At 34.9% G+C, this 16,281-nt stretch overlaps 5 protein-coding genes and 1 non-coding gene across 11 annotated transcripts; 3 read left to right on the forward strand and 3 right to left on the reverse strand.

Annotated features, from left to right (window-relative positions):
• Positions 1 to 2,589: 2,589 nt before the first annotated feature.
• On the reverse strand, positions 2,590 to 4,373 carry GLB3 (hemoglobin 3). The gene is made up of 4 exons (XM_013000403.2): positions 4,165 to 4,373; positions 3,673 to 3,803; positions 2,994 to 3,138; positions 2,590 to 2,896 (listed from the first exon to the last, which is right to left on the reverse strand). The coding sequence occupies exons 1-4, from the start codon at positions 4,299 to 4,301 to the stop codon at positions 2,800 to 2,802; spliced, it is 510 nt and encodes a 169-aa protein (XP_012855857.2). The 5' UTR covers positions 4,302 to 4,373; the 3' UTR covers positions 2,590 to 2,799.
• A 701-nt stretch (positions 4,374 to 5,074) lies between these two features.
• AME3 (Protein kinase superfamily protein) lies at positions 5,075 to 9,082 on the forward strand. Of its 6 annotated transcripts, none has more exons than XM_013000465.2 (12): positions 5,075 to 5,381; positions 5,481 to 5,622; positions 6,024 to 6,050; positions 6,137 to 6,290; positions 6,369 to 6,417; positions 6,850 to 6,964; positions 7,136 to 7,227; positions 7,320 to 7,464; positions 7,996 to 8,060; positions 8,174 to 8,271; positions 8,524 to 8,626; positions 8,748 to 9,082. In XM_013000465.2, exons 1-12 carry the CDS (start codon positions 5,295 to 5,297, stop codon positions 8,883 to 8,885), a joined length of 1,215 nt encoding a protein of 404 aa, XP_012855919.2. In that variant the 5' UTR covers positions 5,075 to 5,294; the 3' UTR covers positions 8,886 to 9,082. The 6 variants fall into 6 exon arrangements, with proteins under 6 accessions (XP_012855919.2, XP_012855922.2, XP_012855921.2 ...); XM_013000468.2 differs by having other exon boundaries at positions 8,527 to 8,626; XM_013000467.2 differs by having other exon boundaries at positions 7,323 to 7,464.
• A 319-nt stretch (positions 9,083 to 9,401) lies between these two features.
• On the forward strand, positions 9,402 to 11,348 carry LOC105975287 (Ribosomal L28 family). The gene is made up of 2 exons (XM_013000469.2): positions 9,402 to 9,715; positions 10,657 to 11,348. The coding sequence occupies exons 1-2, from the start codon at positions 9,516 to 9,518 to the stop codon at positions 11,099 to 11,101; spliced, it is 645 nt and encodes a 214-aa protein (XP_012855923.1). The 5' UTR covers positions 9,402 to 9,515; the 3' UTR covers positions 11,102 to 11,348.
• A 171-nt stretch (positions 11,349 to 11,519) lies between these two features.
• LOC105975284 (Tetratricopeptide repeat (TPR)-like superfamily protein) lies at positions 11,520 to 13,488 on the reverse strand. The gene has a single exon (XM_013000463.2). It carries the CDS (start codon positions 13,486 to 13,488, stop codon positions 11,821 to 11,823), a length of 1,668 nt encoding a protein of 555 aa, XP_012855917.2. The 3' UTR covers positions 11,520 to 11,820.
• Positions 13,489 to 13,611: 123 nt separating this feature from the next.
• On the forward strand, positions 13,612 to 15,343 carry MEF21 (mitochondrial editing factor 21). Its single transcript, XM_013000464.2, has one exon. The coding sequence runs from the start codon at positions 13,612 to 13,614 to the stop codon at positions 15,229 to 15,231; it is 1,620 nt and encodes a 539-aa protein (XP_012855918.2). The 3' UTR covers positions 15,232 to 15,343.
• Positions 15,344 to 15,685: 342 nt separating this feature from the next.
• TRNAL-CAA (transfer RNA leucine (anticodon CAA)) lies at positions 15,686 to 15,769 on the reverse strand. The gene has a single exon. It is a non-coding gene; the product is annotated as a tRNA-Leu (tRNA).
• Positions 15,770 to 16,281: the final 512 nt, after the last annotated feature.

Genomic DNA, 16,281 nt, shown 5'->3' on the forward strand with positions numbered 1-16,281 from the left:
AAAAAAACAAAGTGCATAGAAAATTCAAGGCCACTTTTCTAATTAGGTCAATTATGGCATCACAAAAGGGAGTAATAATTTTCATAACACACACACACACATATATATATTTATATATATACAGTGAACCTCAAAACAAGCCTATATATATATATATAATAAACTCTGAAAACATATAATCCATCTTCTCCAGTTGTTTCTCCTACAGTAATCAAATGCCATTTACTAACTGGAAAAACACGCGCAGTAAAAGTGTACGGTTAGGGCAAAACTACATGCAAACAGAGCATGAACATTCATCAAACTACAAATGGCTAATGTTTTGGAGAAGAACCAAAAGGGGAAAGAAGAACAAGAGTTCAGATAATTCGCCATTAGCCGCAATGCAGAAAACATACGATCCGCAAACGTATTTGTAGAATTTCGACGAAGGGTCGGGCAGGATCGAGCCCGATAATCTTTACAGGTCTTTCTCTGCTCGATATGCAAACCATTCCGTTCTTTTAAATCATAGGAAGGAAAATGATCGATGGATCGAACAATAAGGTCATGTTTTCGTATTTGTTTGATTTAATTTTATGCTAATCAGCCAATGTATGTTGTTTTTTGTCATTTTTTTCTTTCTTTCTGCTATATGTATAGGATTTTAAAGACTTTTATCTCATTTTCTTGAAATGGTAATTAAAAAATTCACCGGAATCAAAAAAATTATGTGAAAAATCACACGGTCGTCTGGGTAATTACGGATATTTGGGATGTTTTTCGTAATTTAGCCTAAGTTAAGGGGTTTTTTTTTTCGTAATTTACCCAAAAAAGAGGGGAAAAAAAGTCTAGATTATCCTGCTATGAGATTATTGATTTAGTAAACTGGACTAGTCATTCAAAGCATTGGCTTTGAAATGTCAAAATCTGATCTTTGCCAGTCAAATGGATTCTAGAATGGTCAGAGAAAGTAATTACCCAAATTGTCCTTTGGATTGTATCTTCAAAGGATTTAAAATTGCCCAAATTATTTTTAAAATAGCATTTTTATAGAATGAAAAAAAAAATTGTCTACTTTGATAGTGTACATTTTTATGTTATCTATAACAAAAAATGAAAAATATTCATTGTGATATATAATATACGGATTTCTCATTTTTTTCCGGAAAGATCGAATTATTTAGACAAAAAAAAAATAAAATAAAGAAAAGCAATGGGGATGTTTGGTTTCATTTCCAAACCCACTTTCCAGTTTTATACTATTCATAAAACCGAGATCATGTTTGTTTCACAATTTTATCTAGAAATTCCCATTTTTTCTTATCAAATTTTTATTGAAAATACACTATTCATACTTTTTTCAATTTTCAAACCTACTAAAACCTACTACTAACCTATATATTTTATTCCAACAACTCATTTCTCTCTCCTCATTAATATTTACACTTTATCTCCTCTCTCCTCATTAATATCTACACTCTCTTTCCTCCCAATTTCTCTATCTACTACTACTACTACTAAAAATAAAATAATAATAATAATAATAATAATAATAATAATAATAATAATAATAATAATAATAATAATAATAATATTGTTATTGTTATTAAAAATAATATTCATCGTAGAAGTAGTAATAATAATAATAATAGTAATAGTAATAATAATACTAATAAATAATAAAATAATAATAATTATGATAATTATAATAATATAAGAATATAAACAACAACAACAACAACAACAACAATAATAATAATAATAATAATAATAATAATAATAATAATAATAATAATAATAATAATAATAATAATAATAATAATAATAATAATAATAATAATAATAATAATAATAATAATAATAATAATAATAATGATAATAATGATAATAATGATAATAATGATAATAATAATAATAATAATGATAATAATGATAATAATGATAATAATGATAATAATAATAATAATAATAATAATAATAATAATAATAATAATAATAATAATAATAATAATAATAATAATAATAATAATAATAATAATAATAATAATAATAATAATAATAATAATAATAATAATAATAATAATAATAATAATAATAATAATAATAATAATAATAATAATAATAATAATAATAATTATTATTATTATTATTATTATTATTATTATTATTATTATTATTATATAATAATAATAATAATAATAAAATAAAATAATAATAATAAATAAAATAATAATAATAATAATAATAATAATAATAATAATAATAATAATAATAATAATAATAATAATAATAATAATAATAATAATAATAATAATAATAATAATAATAATAATAATAATAATAATAATAATAATAATAATAATCATCATCATCATCATCACTATCATCATCCTCAATCATTATATTCTACTTTTGCACGTACTTTCGTAGAGAAAATTCACCACAACCAAACATATTCTCATTTCTACACCTACATAAAACTAAAAATACCCCTTCATCCAAACATATTCTCATTTTCTACACAAAAACCAATAAACTACTTTTTCCATCAGAAATTTTGAAAACTAGAAATTCCCATTGGAAACATAACCAAACATCCCCAATATGTTCTTGTTCGAGAAAATGCCAATATTATTCCTGCAATGCTAATCAAACATATTAAAGCAAGTATTATTCCCGATTACCAGACTCGAATTATAAATATAAAATTATATTTCTAATTAATTTTCCAAATAAATTTGAAACAAATCTTCATCATACAATGAATGTCTTTATTTCTATCATCTTGCTACGTTTCTATTAGCAATCCGAGTAAATTTAGACTGCAGCTGGTTTTCCGGCTGCATGCTTGCAAGCAATTCCTTGTTTCGGGTTCTTCAACTCGTCTCCAGCAACGAGAAAGAATGCAGTGTGCCTAGCAGCAAAAAAGTGCCAACTTAATTTAGTATGGCCAATAGAAAAAATGCTCGTTTATTTGAAGAAAAAAAAATTAGTAGGGAAAAGAAATGTACCTAAAAAAGTTCATCATCTTGATCTTAGATTCTGAATCGATATCCGTAGTACTGTCTAATGCTAGCTGCATGTGGTGCAACCACCTCTCTGCAGCTTCATGAGTAACGGGGAATGGGCGGTGACGGCCAATCAACGCAGGATGACCTGTCAAAAGACGCGCAACAGTTTCAAGATTATATATATAAAAAAAAAGAGCAGAATATCGAACTTAATTTGCAACGTGATCCGATAAAACAAAGTTTCATTCTTCTGTAAGATGTCAAGAATAAATCATAATGAACTGCATGTTTAAGTGAGAAATTACTCGGATTTCTGAACAGAAGAAAGCCGATCAAGTTTGATTATTGACAAGGAGTCGAAAAAGCTCGGAAAGTGAACATATTTTCAATCACGTACAGTTTATCTGGATATGTTTGTATAATAGGGTATAGTTGTTTCGTTCTGTATATGCCGTATTTCGGATATGGATTTGAGTACACTTATCTTACCGGGAAAATTAGAGTAAATTAGCATCAAATTAAAAGGAGAAAACTACATAGCAGCAGTGATACAGTAAGCACCTATAATATGTTCAATGAACAGTTGAATGAAATTGAAGAAACGGCAAGTAAAAAGGAGCCAAACAAGACTTTAAGCCACATATATATGAGCAAATAAACGAGAAGCGTAGTTAGCTACCTCTTCTTTGGTTGTACAATGGAGGCCCTCCCATCCTCTGTGAAAAGAACTCGTATTGGTTCTGAATGGCATCTTCCTTTTTCGAATCCGCGAAAATTGATCGGAACCACTCTTCCTCATCATCATAAACTCTGATATTCGTGATCCGCGTAACAAACAAGAAATCGATAAATTACAAATCGAGTGATTCATAATCAACAGCAACACAACTCTAAACTTAACACATATTCCTCATATTTAACTGTGTGTGTGTGTGAGAGAGAGATAATCACAATCAAATCAATTCCATTCTCCCCTTCTTCACATACATACAATCACACCTCCAAATTCAAATTCGAAAAATCCCCAATAATCACGGTGCCAGAAAATCCAAAGAGTAATGCATTTCTCAACACTAAATTTACTGAAATTAACAAAATACACCACTAGCATATATCAAATTTAACAAAAAAGCAGAAAATAAACAAAAGCCCGTGATTTTGTTTTATTTACCTGTTGTAGAAATTGGTGGAGAGAGAAATGAAGGTCTGGAGGCCAAGCTTCTCATATAGATTGGTTTGATCAATGGCGAACGCGTCGTCTCGATTCACTCCGCTCCACTCCGACGCCTTGTCTTGCAGCGACTGCATCTTTTCTTCCTTAGTTTCTCTACTGGAAGACGACTGGTTAAGGGCGTGTTTGGCTGATGCATGATTTTTTCTTCTTTTGAGGGGTATTTATAAGGCCGTGTGGTGGTCGCGTGGAACGCACGCTTTTCACTGGAAGTAGGGACACTCGAATTTTTTTTTTTTTAGTGTTTTTCTTAAATGGCAAATTTTTATATCTCAAGTCTTAACTTAGGCCCCACCATATTCTATCGAGCGGTTGGAGCCAGTGAATTTGTATTATTTGACTTAAATCCAAATTATTTTATTAATAATCACTCGATCGAGCTTATCATATATAATTATTAGCTTAGTGTAAATTTATTCGGTGCACCTATTTAATTGACTGCAAATTCTTTATTAAAAAAGATTGCCAATAGTTTTGTCGAAAACAGGAGGCTGAAAAATGGAATATTTTTTGATTCGTTATTCATATTGTGGGAATGTGAATTTTATATTTTAACATACTTTTTTATTATGTGTTGAGATGAGCACATAATGAGGTAATAGTTAATTATTAATCATTTAAATTGCGTGCAATTTTTTTTATTTATCAAAAATAAATAAATAAAAGATAAAGTTAACAATGGGCCTTGGCCCAAGATTGTAAATTTACTATTTAATTTAGACGCAAATTGTGCAATTATAAACCAAAGCTAGGCCCAAACAAAAAAGCTGATGATTAATTAATTAATTAATTAATTAGTTATAGCGTAATGTATAATTAGGATCAAATAATAAAGCTCATGATTAATAATTCAGTTTTCATTTCACTGTCAAGATTAATTTCCTCTACAATCATCTCCTGAGAAGACGCATCAATTTGCAAGACGAAGCTTCGCTTAATTATTTGTCTTTTATCTTTCTTTTTGGTTGCAGAAATCAAAACGCAGTCGTGAATTTGCGCAATTGTTGTTAGCACAGATACATATAATACATATACATATACATACATTTTTGGCGGTGAAGGGGGGAGTTATGGTGGTGGAGGAGGAGGATAGAGAGCGGCAGACGCGGAAGCGGCGTCGTTTGACGTGGGATGTTGCTCCCTCGGGACAGACGGAGGTGGTTTTGCAATTTGTTTCAGTAATTTTGAGTTAGGGTTTCTCCGGAAAAAACGAAGTGACACAAAAAAAAAACTGATTTTTTTTTTTTTTTTTGCAGGATGATGAAAGAGATGCTGAGGATAATGAAGATAGGGCACCTCCAGCTCCAATGCTGCGGAAACACGTCTCGCCTCCGAAGAGGAATGACGATCCCGATGGGCATTATGTGTTCAGCCTCGGCGAAAATCTCACCCCTAGATGTAATTTGATTTCTCGTTTAATTTGTGTTTTTCTCAATTGTAGTTTGTATTCTAAGCTTAGCATGCAATTGAGTGTTGTTGTTTTCTTATTGATTTTTCTTTTCGATGTTGAGGTGTTTCGTTTAATTATTTGTGATTGTTTTGTTGTTTATGTTGATTCCATCTTTATTCTAGTTTTAAATTAGCTGGGGTAGTTATTGAAATCGTTTCTATATGGGTTGTCTTGTCATCCTGTTTGTAGAATGTATTAGGTTAATTGTGGTTTTGCCTTTTGTGAAGCCATTTGTTTTGAGTGTGTTTTCTTAGATGATCTTCGATTCTTGTGATTAACTTGTTTATGGCACATTTTCTTGATTCAAATCTGAATATTTGAACATCTGTTATGCCTTTTGTTTTGACAGATAAGATTCTTGGCAAGATGGGTGAAGGTTAGCGGTTCACATGCCTGCTGATAAGAAATCCTTATATTTTCCTCATTCTCTTGTATCAAATCAGCAAATTGCTAGTGCTGTAGGCACATTTGGTCGAGTATTGGAATGTTGGGATCGACAAACACGAGAATATGTGGCTATCAAAGTTATTAGAAGCATAAAGAAATATCGTGATGCAGCAATGATCGAGGTTGACGTACTTGAGACCCTTGCTAAAAATGATAAAGACAATCCATAGTGAGTTGTTTATAGTCAACAAGTTTATCTCCGTTGGATGCCATTTTGTTTTCTCTAATTTATATCTCCTTCTTGCAGTTGTGTGAAGATGCATAGTTGGTTTGATTATCGCAATCATATTTGCTTAGTAAGTATCTCTATTTGATTTCTCATAGCACCTTATATTTCCAGCTCTATTCAAATGTTAACGACTCAAGCTAGTGATGATACATATCAGGATCAGTGGTCCCATTTTCTATTTAGTTTTTTTTTTTTTTTAACTCCGAAGTTGTCTTTGCATGTGGGGACAGGGTAATAATCTCTGAATTTGAATTATCTGTTGGGTGGCCAGGGGTTTCCCTTAGCAACTCACAAACCGCATCTTCGTCAAGGAAAAGGAGTATAGTTGAACTTTATTTGAAATCTTTTATTATAGTTTTGTATTTGGACATATGCATGACATTCATTGAAAAGAATATTGGTTCCATTAGCATAAGTCGATTTGTCAATGTGAACTTCATTCGCGATACTCATAGCTTGACAGAAAACTCCTTTCAATGGATTTGAATGGTTTTATCAGGTCTTTGAGAAGCTTGGACCGAGTTTATTTGATTTTCTAAAGAGAAATAAGTACTCCTCTTTTCCTGTGGATCTTGTTCGAGAATTTGGGCGCCAGCTTTTGGAATCTGTAGCATGTCTGTGAATTGCTCTTGGCCTTGCTTTATCTTCATACTATGTATTCATTTGATTTTCTAACCAGTTACCTACCTGGATCTTTACCAAGATTTTAAATATGTCCAGTCACCTAGCTTTATTTCTAATGATGTCCTTTATAACTTTTTGAATCCTTTTCCTATATCCAACAGATATGCATGATTTACGGTTAATCCACACCGACCTGAAGCCCGAAAATATACTTCTCGTCTCTGGTGATTTTGTGAAGCTTCCAGTTTGCAAGGTATATGGCCTTATACAATTGGAGAACCATTTATTATTGGACAAGACTCAATCACATTTCACATTTTTGAGCATTGTCTTTGGTTGGTTCAGAAGATGTCAGATGAAACAAATTTCAAGTGCTTGCCAAAGTCAAGTGCAATTAAGCTGATTGATTTTGGTAGTACTGCTGATGATACACAAAGGCATAGCTCCATTGTTTCAACAAGGCATTACAGGGCACCTGAGATCATACTAGGTAATTAGTTACAGCTGTCTGTGAGATTCACATCACTTATGTTCGATTCTTGTACTTTAAATGACCTTATAGTCCAAAAACAGTTCTTGATCTGCTACAATTCGAGCACAAACTGCATCAAGTGTATTTAAACATTAAATCGTTGAGGAGAGCAGGAATAATTCCTTTTGAGCCTGTCTCAGACTTTGTATTTTATAGCAGATATGTATATCGTATTATACTTTTCGGTCTAGAACAATGCTTATGATTCACTATTTCACACCTTTTGTGCTACAAGATCTGTCACGTGTATTAGAGTTTCTCCTTTGACTTTCTTGATTGCCCTGTTCTTTTTTCTGTTTGTTCCCTTTTAAATGAAAATTCGGGATTGGAAGTTTACTTAAGAGCTTATTCCATGGTGCCTTCAGAGATAGGTCTGACTAAGAAATGTGTCTTTTGAATCGAGAGTTGGAAATATGACTATCTGTTGAAGCAAGTTTTATTATGCAAAGAGAATCATCATTTCTCCATTTTGTCTTTTATCTGTCCCAGGTTTAGGATGGTCTTATCCTTGTGATATTTGGAGCATTGGTTGCATACTTGTAGAACTTTGCACGGTTAGATTTGCTCTCTTTCAATCTACTAATCCTTCGTTTTTTCCTAGCTTAGATATTCTGCGCGCGCGTGTGTGTGTATTATGTTCTTATTTGCGGAGAGTGTATACTTGTAGGGTGAAGCACTTTTCCAAACACATGAAAACTTGGAGCATTTGGCTATGATGGAGAGGGTGTTGGGACCTCTGCCGGAACATATCATTCGAAGAGCAAAGTAAGTACTTTTTGCTACAAGTGTTATTGGCAGGTGTTGGTTTCCATTTTTTTTCGTTTTTTATTTCCTATCTGTCGTTTTGCTCTGCTTTTGTATTTTCTGATTGTTTGACCGTCTAAGACCCCACTCCCGTAATACTATTTACATTCACGAGACACATGGCTCTCATCATTAATTCATCTTTACAATGTCAAATTAACGGGGAAAAAAGATTGAGATAGATGGCTTTATTATTCCTTACATCTTTTGCAGCAGAGGTGCTGAAAAGTATTTCAAACGATCACGACTCAATTGGCCAGAAGGAGCAGTTTCCAGAGATAGCATCCGTGCAGTAAGAAAGCTAGACCAATTGAAGGTTTCAATCTCCCCCATTTTCTTCCGCTCGTCGAATCAGAATTGTTCTTTCTTTTGTTCGTTGTTAGACACTGTGATTAATACCAACCTATTACATGTTTGACTATTATTGCTATATTCAGAATCTCGTCTCGCGGCATGTCGATTCTTCAAGATCAGCCCTTTTAAACTTGCTTAATGGATTGCTAAAGTTCGATCCATCCGAACGCCTCACGCCCCGTCAAGCTCTTGAGCATCCCTTTTTTAAGGATCCATCTTAAAATCCCTTCTCACGTGTTTTTTTTTTTCGATCTGTTGAGTTTTTTTCCCTCAATGTACCTGCAATAGCAGTGTAATGTAATCTTGATTTTCTTATGATATGGATTGTGGTTGTCTTCTCTCTTTTATGACCTAATAATGTAATGAAAAATAAAATCTTTCATTTGATGTAGGATTCCACTGTAAATCAATTTTGTATAAACTTTTCTGTAAACAATATTGGTCAAACTTCTCTCTCACACACACACACACACATAATTTTATTTTATTTTGGTAATGGCATAAATTATTTATTGTCTGGTTTAGGAACTATTGCATCACAATATTAAAAATCTGATATTTCTACTATTTTTATTTTTGCACATAATAAAAAAGTATAGAGTTTAATCTTCCAAAGAAGGAAAGAAATAAATTTAAAAAAGAAAAAGAAAATTCCAGATAAGCCCCTAATCTTGCTTTAGTTAGCAGTTTGACCCCAGTTATTTTGTTGCAATATTCGTGAAAAAGTGTTTGTTTTATTTCTTCAAAATCCATTACTACTGAATCACACTCAACAGAAGAAAAGGGGGCCTCAAAACCCTAACACTAAACCCCTAATCCGAAAATACTGAATCTCAGGAAATTACTCAATAATGGCGTTCAGGTCAAGGGAAATGATGAAGAAAATTGTGAAGAAAATCGGCGGGGAACAGAATTTAGCGCCGGGGGTAAAAGATCAGCTGAAGAAAGCGATGCCGGATAGCAGAGTCGTGATGGGCCGAGCTCAGCGCGGACTTTTCGCCGGCCGTCATATCCAGTTCGGCAATCGCGTCAGTGAAGACGGTGGCAACAAGTCTGTACATATATATTCATTTCCAATTTCTCTCTTTTTTTTTTTTTTTTTTTTTTTTTAATTTTTGCTTTTGTTAATTGATCGATATTTTTATGATTTTATTATCTGTGTTTGTGTTTGTGGGTATAACAACCATTATGGTACGACGACGTTTTATGTGATCTAATCTCTGCGAATATAATGTCGATAAATGAGTATCTGGTGAAAATGGGTTGATGGTTGGAGGAATTTAAAGTGATTTTTTGGCATTAATATCTGAAATATATTTGATGATTACGAAATAGTGGCTGAATGTGTTTCCATTTAATTTGGGTTGGCTTTTTGTTTTACTTTGCCGATCTATATGAAATTGCTCGTTCGACATTTCATTTAGTTAACTCCTTGAAGCGTGTGTAATAGCATAGTTTCTACCAAGTTATGGAGAGTGAAGATCTGTAGTAGAAACTTTATTCTCTGGTGTTGCGAATAATATATAAGACGATTTTAGTCAGGAAATGAATGTGTAGCTTTTGATATTATTCGGAAGGTGTTCGTTCTGCATACTTTCTTCACTTGATCGGTTTATTAGCTATCAATAGATTTTTGCTTTCGTAGTATGAATGGGTTGTATAGGTCATTGTTTATTTGCGTAGTGGCACGAAGAGAAAGTCGTTCTTAGTTAGAGCAAACAACCTCTAATGGCTATGAGAAGTAAACTGGTGTATTTTTTGTCGTTTTTGACATTGATCAGATCAAGTTCTCGTCTCTATAGTTGTTGCTTATTTGCTGTTTTTGTGTTTGATCTTGTTATGGGTACATAGTATACATTCCAATGTTTGTTTGTTTTTCACGACGTGTCGAACTACTTATTTCGTAGCTCCAATTTGTCGTATGCTATTCATCAATCGTCCCGAAACAAGTAAAAAAAAATTCCGATTTTCATGATTCTTGTTTTACTTTAGGTCGAGGAGGCACTGGAAACCGAACGTGCAAGAGAAGAGGCTTTTCAGCTACGTCTTGGACAGGCAGGTCCGAGTCAAAGTAACCACGCACGCACTGCGGTGCATAGACAAGGCCGGTGGATTTGACGAGTACTTGCTCAAGACACCGTACCATAAAATGGATACAGAAATGGGACTTTACTGGAAAACAAAGATCGAGAAAATGTACGAAGACCTCGGTGAAATGGAGGTTGTTTTCTTTTCTCCAGAGGACGAGTCCAATTTAGAGAAGCAATTCGGAGAACTCAAATTGGAGAAAAAGGCTGCACGAAGAGAAATCCGGAGGAAGATGTACGGTACCACTTCCAAACAAGACTCGATCAACGATGAGGCGGAGTTTGCGGGACCCACCGAAGGTGCTCCGAAAAGTGAAGACGATGACGAACCTCTCGTGGCCAATGCCTGATTTTTGCGTATGCTCTAATCTCGATTTTATTTTATTCTAGAAATTTACCAATTACGGTTTTGGTGGCTGATATCTGTTAAGACTATGAAAATGTATGGTGGTTCTTTTTAATTTTTTTTTTTAATGTTTTTAGTTTCTTGTACATTTATGGTTGAACTTTTTGAAACTGGAAAACTTGTATGCTGCAAGATTCTTGCAAGTGCTACTTTACATATGATTATCAGTGCCAACAACTATTTCCCCTTAATTAAGGCCTCGTTTGGTTGAGGAGATTAACCATAATTTACTAAATGATTGGACTTTGTTTGATGTTTGTTATCCCACTAATTTATCGGATCTACTCACAAATATTATGTTACAATGGTTTATCTTGCTTTATCCTGCCTTTTAGGGAGCATTTTTGTTAGACATCCCGGGATCCGATAAAATAATTGGATATTTCATTAGATTATTTGATCTTATCTTGGCAACCGAACAAGGCCTAAGAAAACAAAAGTATCTCGGATAACACTTTCTTCATACAAATGATATGATCTTTAATTGCATTTAGAACCAAAAAAGTATTCAATAAGATAAGTCCTGCAAGGGATGATCTAGAGCAAGTCAACCTGTATCAATTGAGCCAGATTCGAATTTCGTTGCCAACGATTACTAAGTCGAGCTAGTCACGCTTGATTAGCGTAGTCTGGTTTACATCTCTCGTAAGTTTAATCGAATTTCTACCAGCTACATGCAGCTTCTTTCTTCAACCCTTTACCTTTCACCACTTCTCTCAATCTCTCACTCTCCCGCCAAAACCCATTATCAGACAACATATTCGAAATCAAAACATAGTTCACAAGATTCTCTCCATCCAATCTCAATAAAACATCTCCCACTCGTCTCCCCATTTCAACATTCTTATGCAACCTACAACCATTAAGCAAAGTTTGCCAAATTCCCACATTAGCCCTCAAAGGCATCTTCTCTATAAGCTCCTTTGCTTCTTCCAAACGCCCCACTCGACCGAGCACGTCGACCATACAAGCGTAATGCTCCACACTAGGCTTCACCCTTCGATCATCGCACAATCTCGAAAAAAAATCTAGACTTTCCTCCACAAGCCCCGAGTGGCTGCAAGCCGAAAGCACAGCCAAATATGTCACACTATCGGGCTCGATATTTTCCACTTCCATTTCCTCGAAAAGTCGAACCGCTTCTTTACCGAAACCGTTCTCGCCGTATCCTGTGATCATTACAGTGTACGAGACAACGTTTTTCGCACGCATACTGCGAAAGACTTTTCGAGCCTCCTCTGTCGAACCGCACTTGAGATACATATTCAAGATCGAATTCTCCACCGAAGTGTTCGAATTTGATGGGTTTTTTATAACGTGGGAGTGAATTTGCTTTCCCAATTCCACCATTGAAAGATCTGCAAAGGCACTAGTTATACTCGAAAGAACGAAACTATCGAGAGGAATATTGCTTCTCATGAGGTGCTTGAACAAGGTTACAGCGTCTTTTAAATATCCCTTTCGAGCATAGCCTACCATTAGAGCGGTCCATGATATCAAACTTTTTCGTTCCATTTGAGTGAAAATTGCACGCGCTTCGAGTAAGCATCCGCATTGAGCATAAAAATCGACTAATGCACCAGAAAGAATCTCGTGAGTGGAAATTGAGTCTACGCCTTGTCTTATTAGAAACGCGTGGATTTGTCGTCCCTCTCGAATTGCTCCAAGAATACTACAAGCCTTTAAGCTGCTCGAGAACGTGTACTCGTCGGGGGTTTCTCCACTTTCCTGCATTTTCTTGACAAAATGCAGAGACTTTTTACACGACGTACTTTCTAGTAGGGATGCATATCCTGCTATCATCGCATTCCATGTAATGAGACTTCTAATTGGCATTTCTTCGAACACCTTTTCAGCTTCTTCGATTCTCCCGCATTTGAAGTACATATCAACGATCGAGTTTCCAACAACAGGGTACCATCTGAATCCGGTTTTACTGCACACGGCATGAATCTGTTTCCCACTTTGCAGAGCGCTTAACAACGCACACGCTTTCACATTTGTCGACAAAATATACTCATTCGGCCTCACGTCTGAAAGTCCCATCTCTTTGTAGAGCAGTAATGAAGCCTTGGCATTGCCTGATTGCAGGTACCCACACATCAAACCAGACCAAGAGACGACGTTTCTCTCAGGCATTATATCAAACACGTTGTGTGCCTTTTCTTCCCTGCTGCATTTTCTGTACATTTCTATGAGGTCGTTATTTATCATTAAATCGACTTCATAACCAATTCTGAAAACCCTTCCATGTACCTGCCTTCCTTCATCGTATAACGAATTTCGCGAACATTTCCTCAAAATTTCAGCCAATGATTGTCTCCCTCTCATCGATAAAACCCAAGTTTTTGTTGCAAGAAAGATTTTTTTTTTAGATTAAATTATTCTAGTAAAAAACGCAACAGCTCATATTAATGTAGGGGCTTTAAAAAAAAGTATTCTTTAATCCTGGGAATGGCATCAAGAATGGGGGTGTTGGCAGTACGAGGATTGGAAGATATGTTCATAGCCGTACTAAGAAAGTGCAATAAGATGGTTGAGTTGAAGAGAATACATGCCCAGATGGAGAAGTTTTCACTGCTGCAAAGCAATTTCTTGGTGACGAGAATGCTGGATATTTGCGATCAAAGCGGCGAGATTCACTACGGAGCTTTGCTATTTAAGAAAGTTGTCGAGCCCAACATTTTCCTGTACAACGCAATGATTAGAGCCTATACGCACAACCGCATGTATGTATTAACCATCGATGTGTACAAGGAAATGCTGAAACAAGTTGCAGAGCAAATTGTTCCCGATAGATTCACGTACCCATTTGTCATTAGGTCTTGTGGGGCCCTTCTGAATGTTTGGTCGTCGAGGCAAGTCCACGGCCATGTCTATAAATTCGGGTTGTCGGGTAATAACATGATAGAGAATTCATTGCTGGACATGTACGTGAAGTGTGATGGGATAACAGAGGCACACAACCTGTTCGATGAAATGACTGAGAGAGATGTGATTTCTTGGAACAGTCTTATTTCTGGGCACATGAAGCTGGGTCAAGCAAGGAAAGCTAGAGCGTTATTCGAAGACATGCCGAACAAGACTATTGTTTCTTGGACTGCGATGATATCGGGGTACACTAAAATCGGGTGTTTTAGCGATGCATTGGACGTGTTCAGAAGAATGCAGATTGTTGGGATGCAGCCAGATTGGATCAGTTTGGTGGCCGTTTTGCCAGCTTGCGCGCAATTAGGAGCTCTAGAACTCGGAAAATGGATCAACTTTTATGCGGAGAAAAAGGGTTTTTTGAGAAATATCCGCGTGTGCAATGCATTGATAGAAATGTACACGAAATGCGGCAGTGTGGACCAAGCTCTGCAGCTATTTAGTAAAACGTCCGAAAAGGATGTAATAACATGGAGTACTATGATAGCTGGCTTAGCACACCACGGAAAAGCCCACGAAGCAATCGAACTGTTTCATGAAATGGAAAAGAAAAACGTAGAGCCAAACGAGATCACATTCGTCGGCCTACTATCAGCTTGTGGGCATGCGGGTTTATCCGACGAGGGGCTGTTATATTTCGAGTCCATGCAGAATCTTTACAACATAGAACCTGGGATTGAGCATTACGGTTGTCTGGTTGATCTTCTTGGTCGAACGGGGCAGATTGATCGAGCTTTGAAGCTTATAAACGGAATGAAAATGAAGCCCGATTCGGCGATATGGGGCTCTCTATTGAGTTCTTGCAGAACCTATAGAAATCTTGAAACTGCGGTTATTGCGATGGAGCATCTCTTGGAGCTCGAACCGGAGGATACGGGGAATCTTATATTGCTGGCGAATATATATGCGGATCTTGGGAAGTGGGACGGGGTTTCGAAGATGAGGAAGTTTATTAGAAGCAAGAGCATGAAAAAGACACCTGGCTGTAGCGTGATTGAGGTGGATAGTGTGGTTCAAGAGTTTGTATCGGGGGATTATTCGAAGACGTTTTCGAAGGATGTTTTCGTGATGTTGGATGTGTTATCTCTGCATCAGATGGAAACGGTTGATTCTGTTGAAATTGCGCCCGAGTTGTGTGTCGAATAATTTTGCTCTTGTGAGATTATACAGTTGTTCCTAGAATATGGAGGGAATATTTGTGTATTTATTTGGCTCTTGAAGCTGTCATTTTGCATTTATACACATAAATTTTGACCAATTTATTTTGTATCAGACAAGAAATTTGAAAATAAGAAAATAAAGAATTTAAAAGGATAGTAGAATAATTAAAAGAAATTTGAAAATGAGGACATAAAGAATTTAAATGGGTAGAAAATGAAAAGACATTTGAAAATGAGAAAATTAAAGAATTTAAAAGGGTAGAAAATGAAAACAAATCTGAAAATGAGAAAATTAAAGAATTTAAAAGGGTAGAAAAATTAAAACAAATTTGAAAATGAAAAAATTAAAGAATTTAAAAGGGTAGAAAAATAAAAAAAAAAAAAAATTGAAAATGAAAAAATTAAAGAATTTAAAAGGGTAAAAAAATTAAAAACAAATTTGTCAGAAGTGGGGTTTGAACCCACGCCCTCTTACGAGGACCAGAACTTGAGTCTGGCGCCTTAGACCACTCGGCCATCCTGACTTTGATAGTAATCCTGCAAATGTAATATATATTGATTACCATTAAATTTTCAACTGCTTTCTTATATGGATAGATATAGGAAAATATTTGTGCTAAACTTCTTCATCTATCTATGTATAGGCATGAAAAATGAGGGCACTACATGCTTTTTCTCATAGGTAAGATTAGTTAGGACCACTACAACTCTTCATTGCCTCCTCCCTATGAGCTCTACCTTCTTCCATTAATGGAACTGTACTATTTAAGTTAAAGAGTTCAGAAATAATTTTCAACTTATCACAATTTCAATTGTAGATGTAGGAAACTTAATCCTTAGCTTAGCTCATAGACCTTTCTATTCTATAAATCATAGCCGTATATAAAGCCATCAGTTGTGTTATCCTTTTTTCATCCATGAATTAACTTCCTCAATCGATTTTCTAAAATAAAACGCAATTCCGTCGGTGAAATCCCGGAAAACCATGTCCAGCCCAAAATACATTCAAAATCACCCGATGGATGATCCACCCTTA

Source organism: Erythranthe guttata, chromosome 1, assembly GCF_056151865.1.
Source record: "Erythranthe guttata isolate IM_541 chromosome 1, IM_541, whole genome shotgun sequence".
NCBI classification, from domain to species: domain Eukaryota; kingdom Viridiplantae; phylum Streptophyta; class Magnoliopsida; order Lamiales; family Phrymaceae; genus Erythranthe; species Erythranthe guttata.

Coding starts and splice junctions, on each gene's coding strand:
- GLB3 (XM_013000403.2), bottom strand. CDS start 4,301: ATGCAGTCGCTGCAAGACAAGGCGTCGGAGTGGAGCGGAGTGAATCGA. Junction 3,804..4,164: donor TCCACCAATTTCTACAACAG/GTAAATAAAACA, acceptor CACGAATATCAG/AGTTTATGATGATGAGGAAG. Junction 3,139..3,672: donor ATTGTACAACCAAAGAAGAG/GTAGCTAACTAC, acceptor GTCTTTTGACAG/GTCATCCTGCGTTGATTGGC.
- AME3 (XM_088815269.1), top strand. CDS start 5,295: ATGGTGGTGGAGGAGGAGGATAGAGAGCGGCAGACGCGGAAGCGGCGT. Junction 7,228..7,319: donor TGAAGCTTCCAGTTTGCAAG/GTATATGGCCTT, acceptor TGGTTGGTTCAG/AAGATGTCAGATGAAACAAA. Junction 8,627..8,747: donor GAAAGCTAGACCAATTGAAG/GTTTCAATCTCC, acceptor TGCTATATTCAG/AATCTCGTCTCGCGGCATGT.
- LOC105975287 (XM_013000469.2), top strand. CDS start 9,516: ATGGCGTTCAGGTCAAGGGAAATGATGAAGAAAATTGTGAAGAAAATC. Junction 9,716..10,656: donor AGTGAAGACGGTGGCAACAA/GTCTGTACATAT, acceptor GTTTTACTTTAG/GTCGAGGAGGCACTGGAAAC.
- LOC105975284 (XM_013000463.2), bottom strand. CDS start 13,488: ATGAGAGGGAGACAATCATTGGCTGAAATTTTGAGGAAATGTTCGCGA.
- MEF21 (XM_013000464.2), top strand. CDS start 13,612: ATGGCATCAAGAATGGGGGTGTTGGCAGTACGAGGATTGGAAGATATG.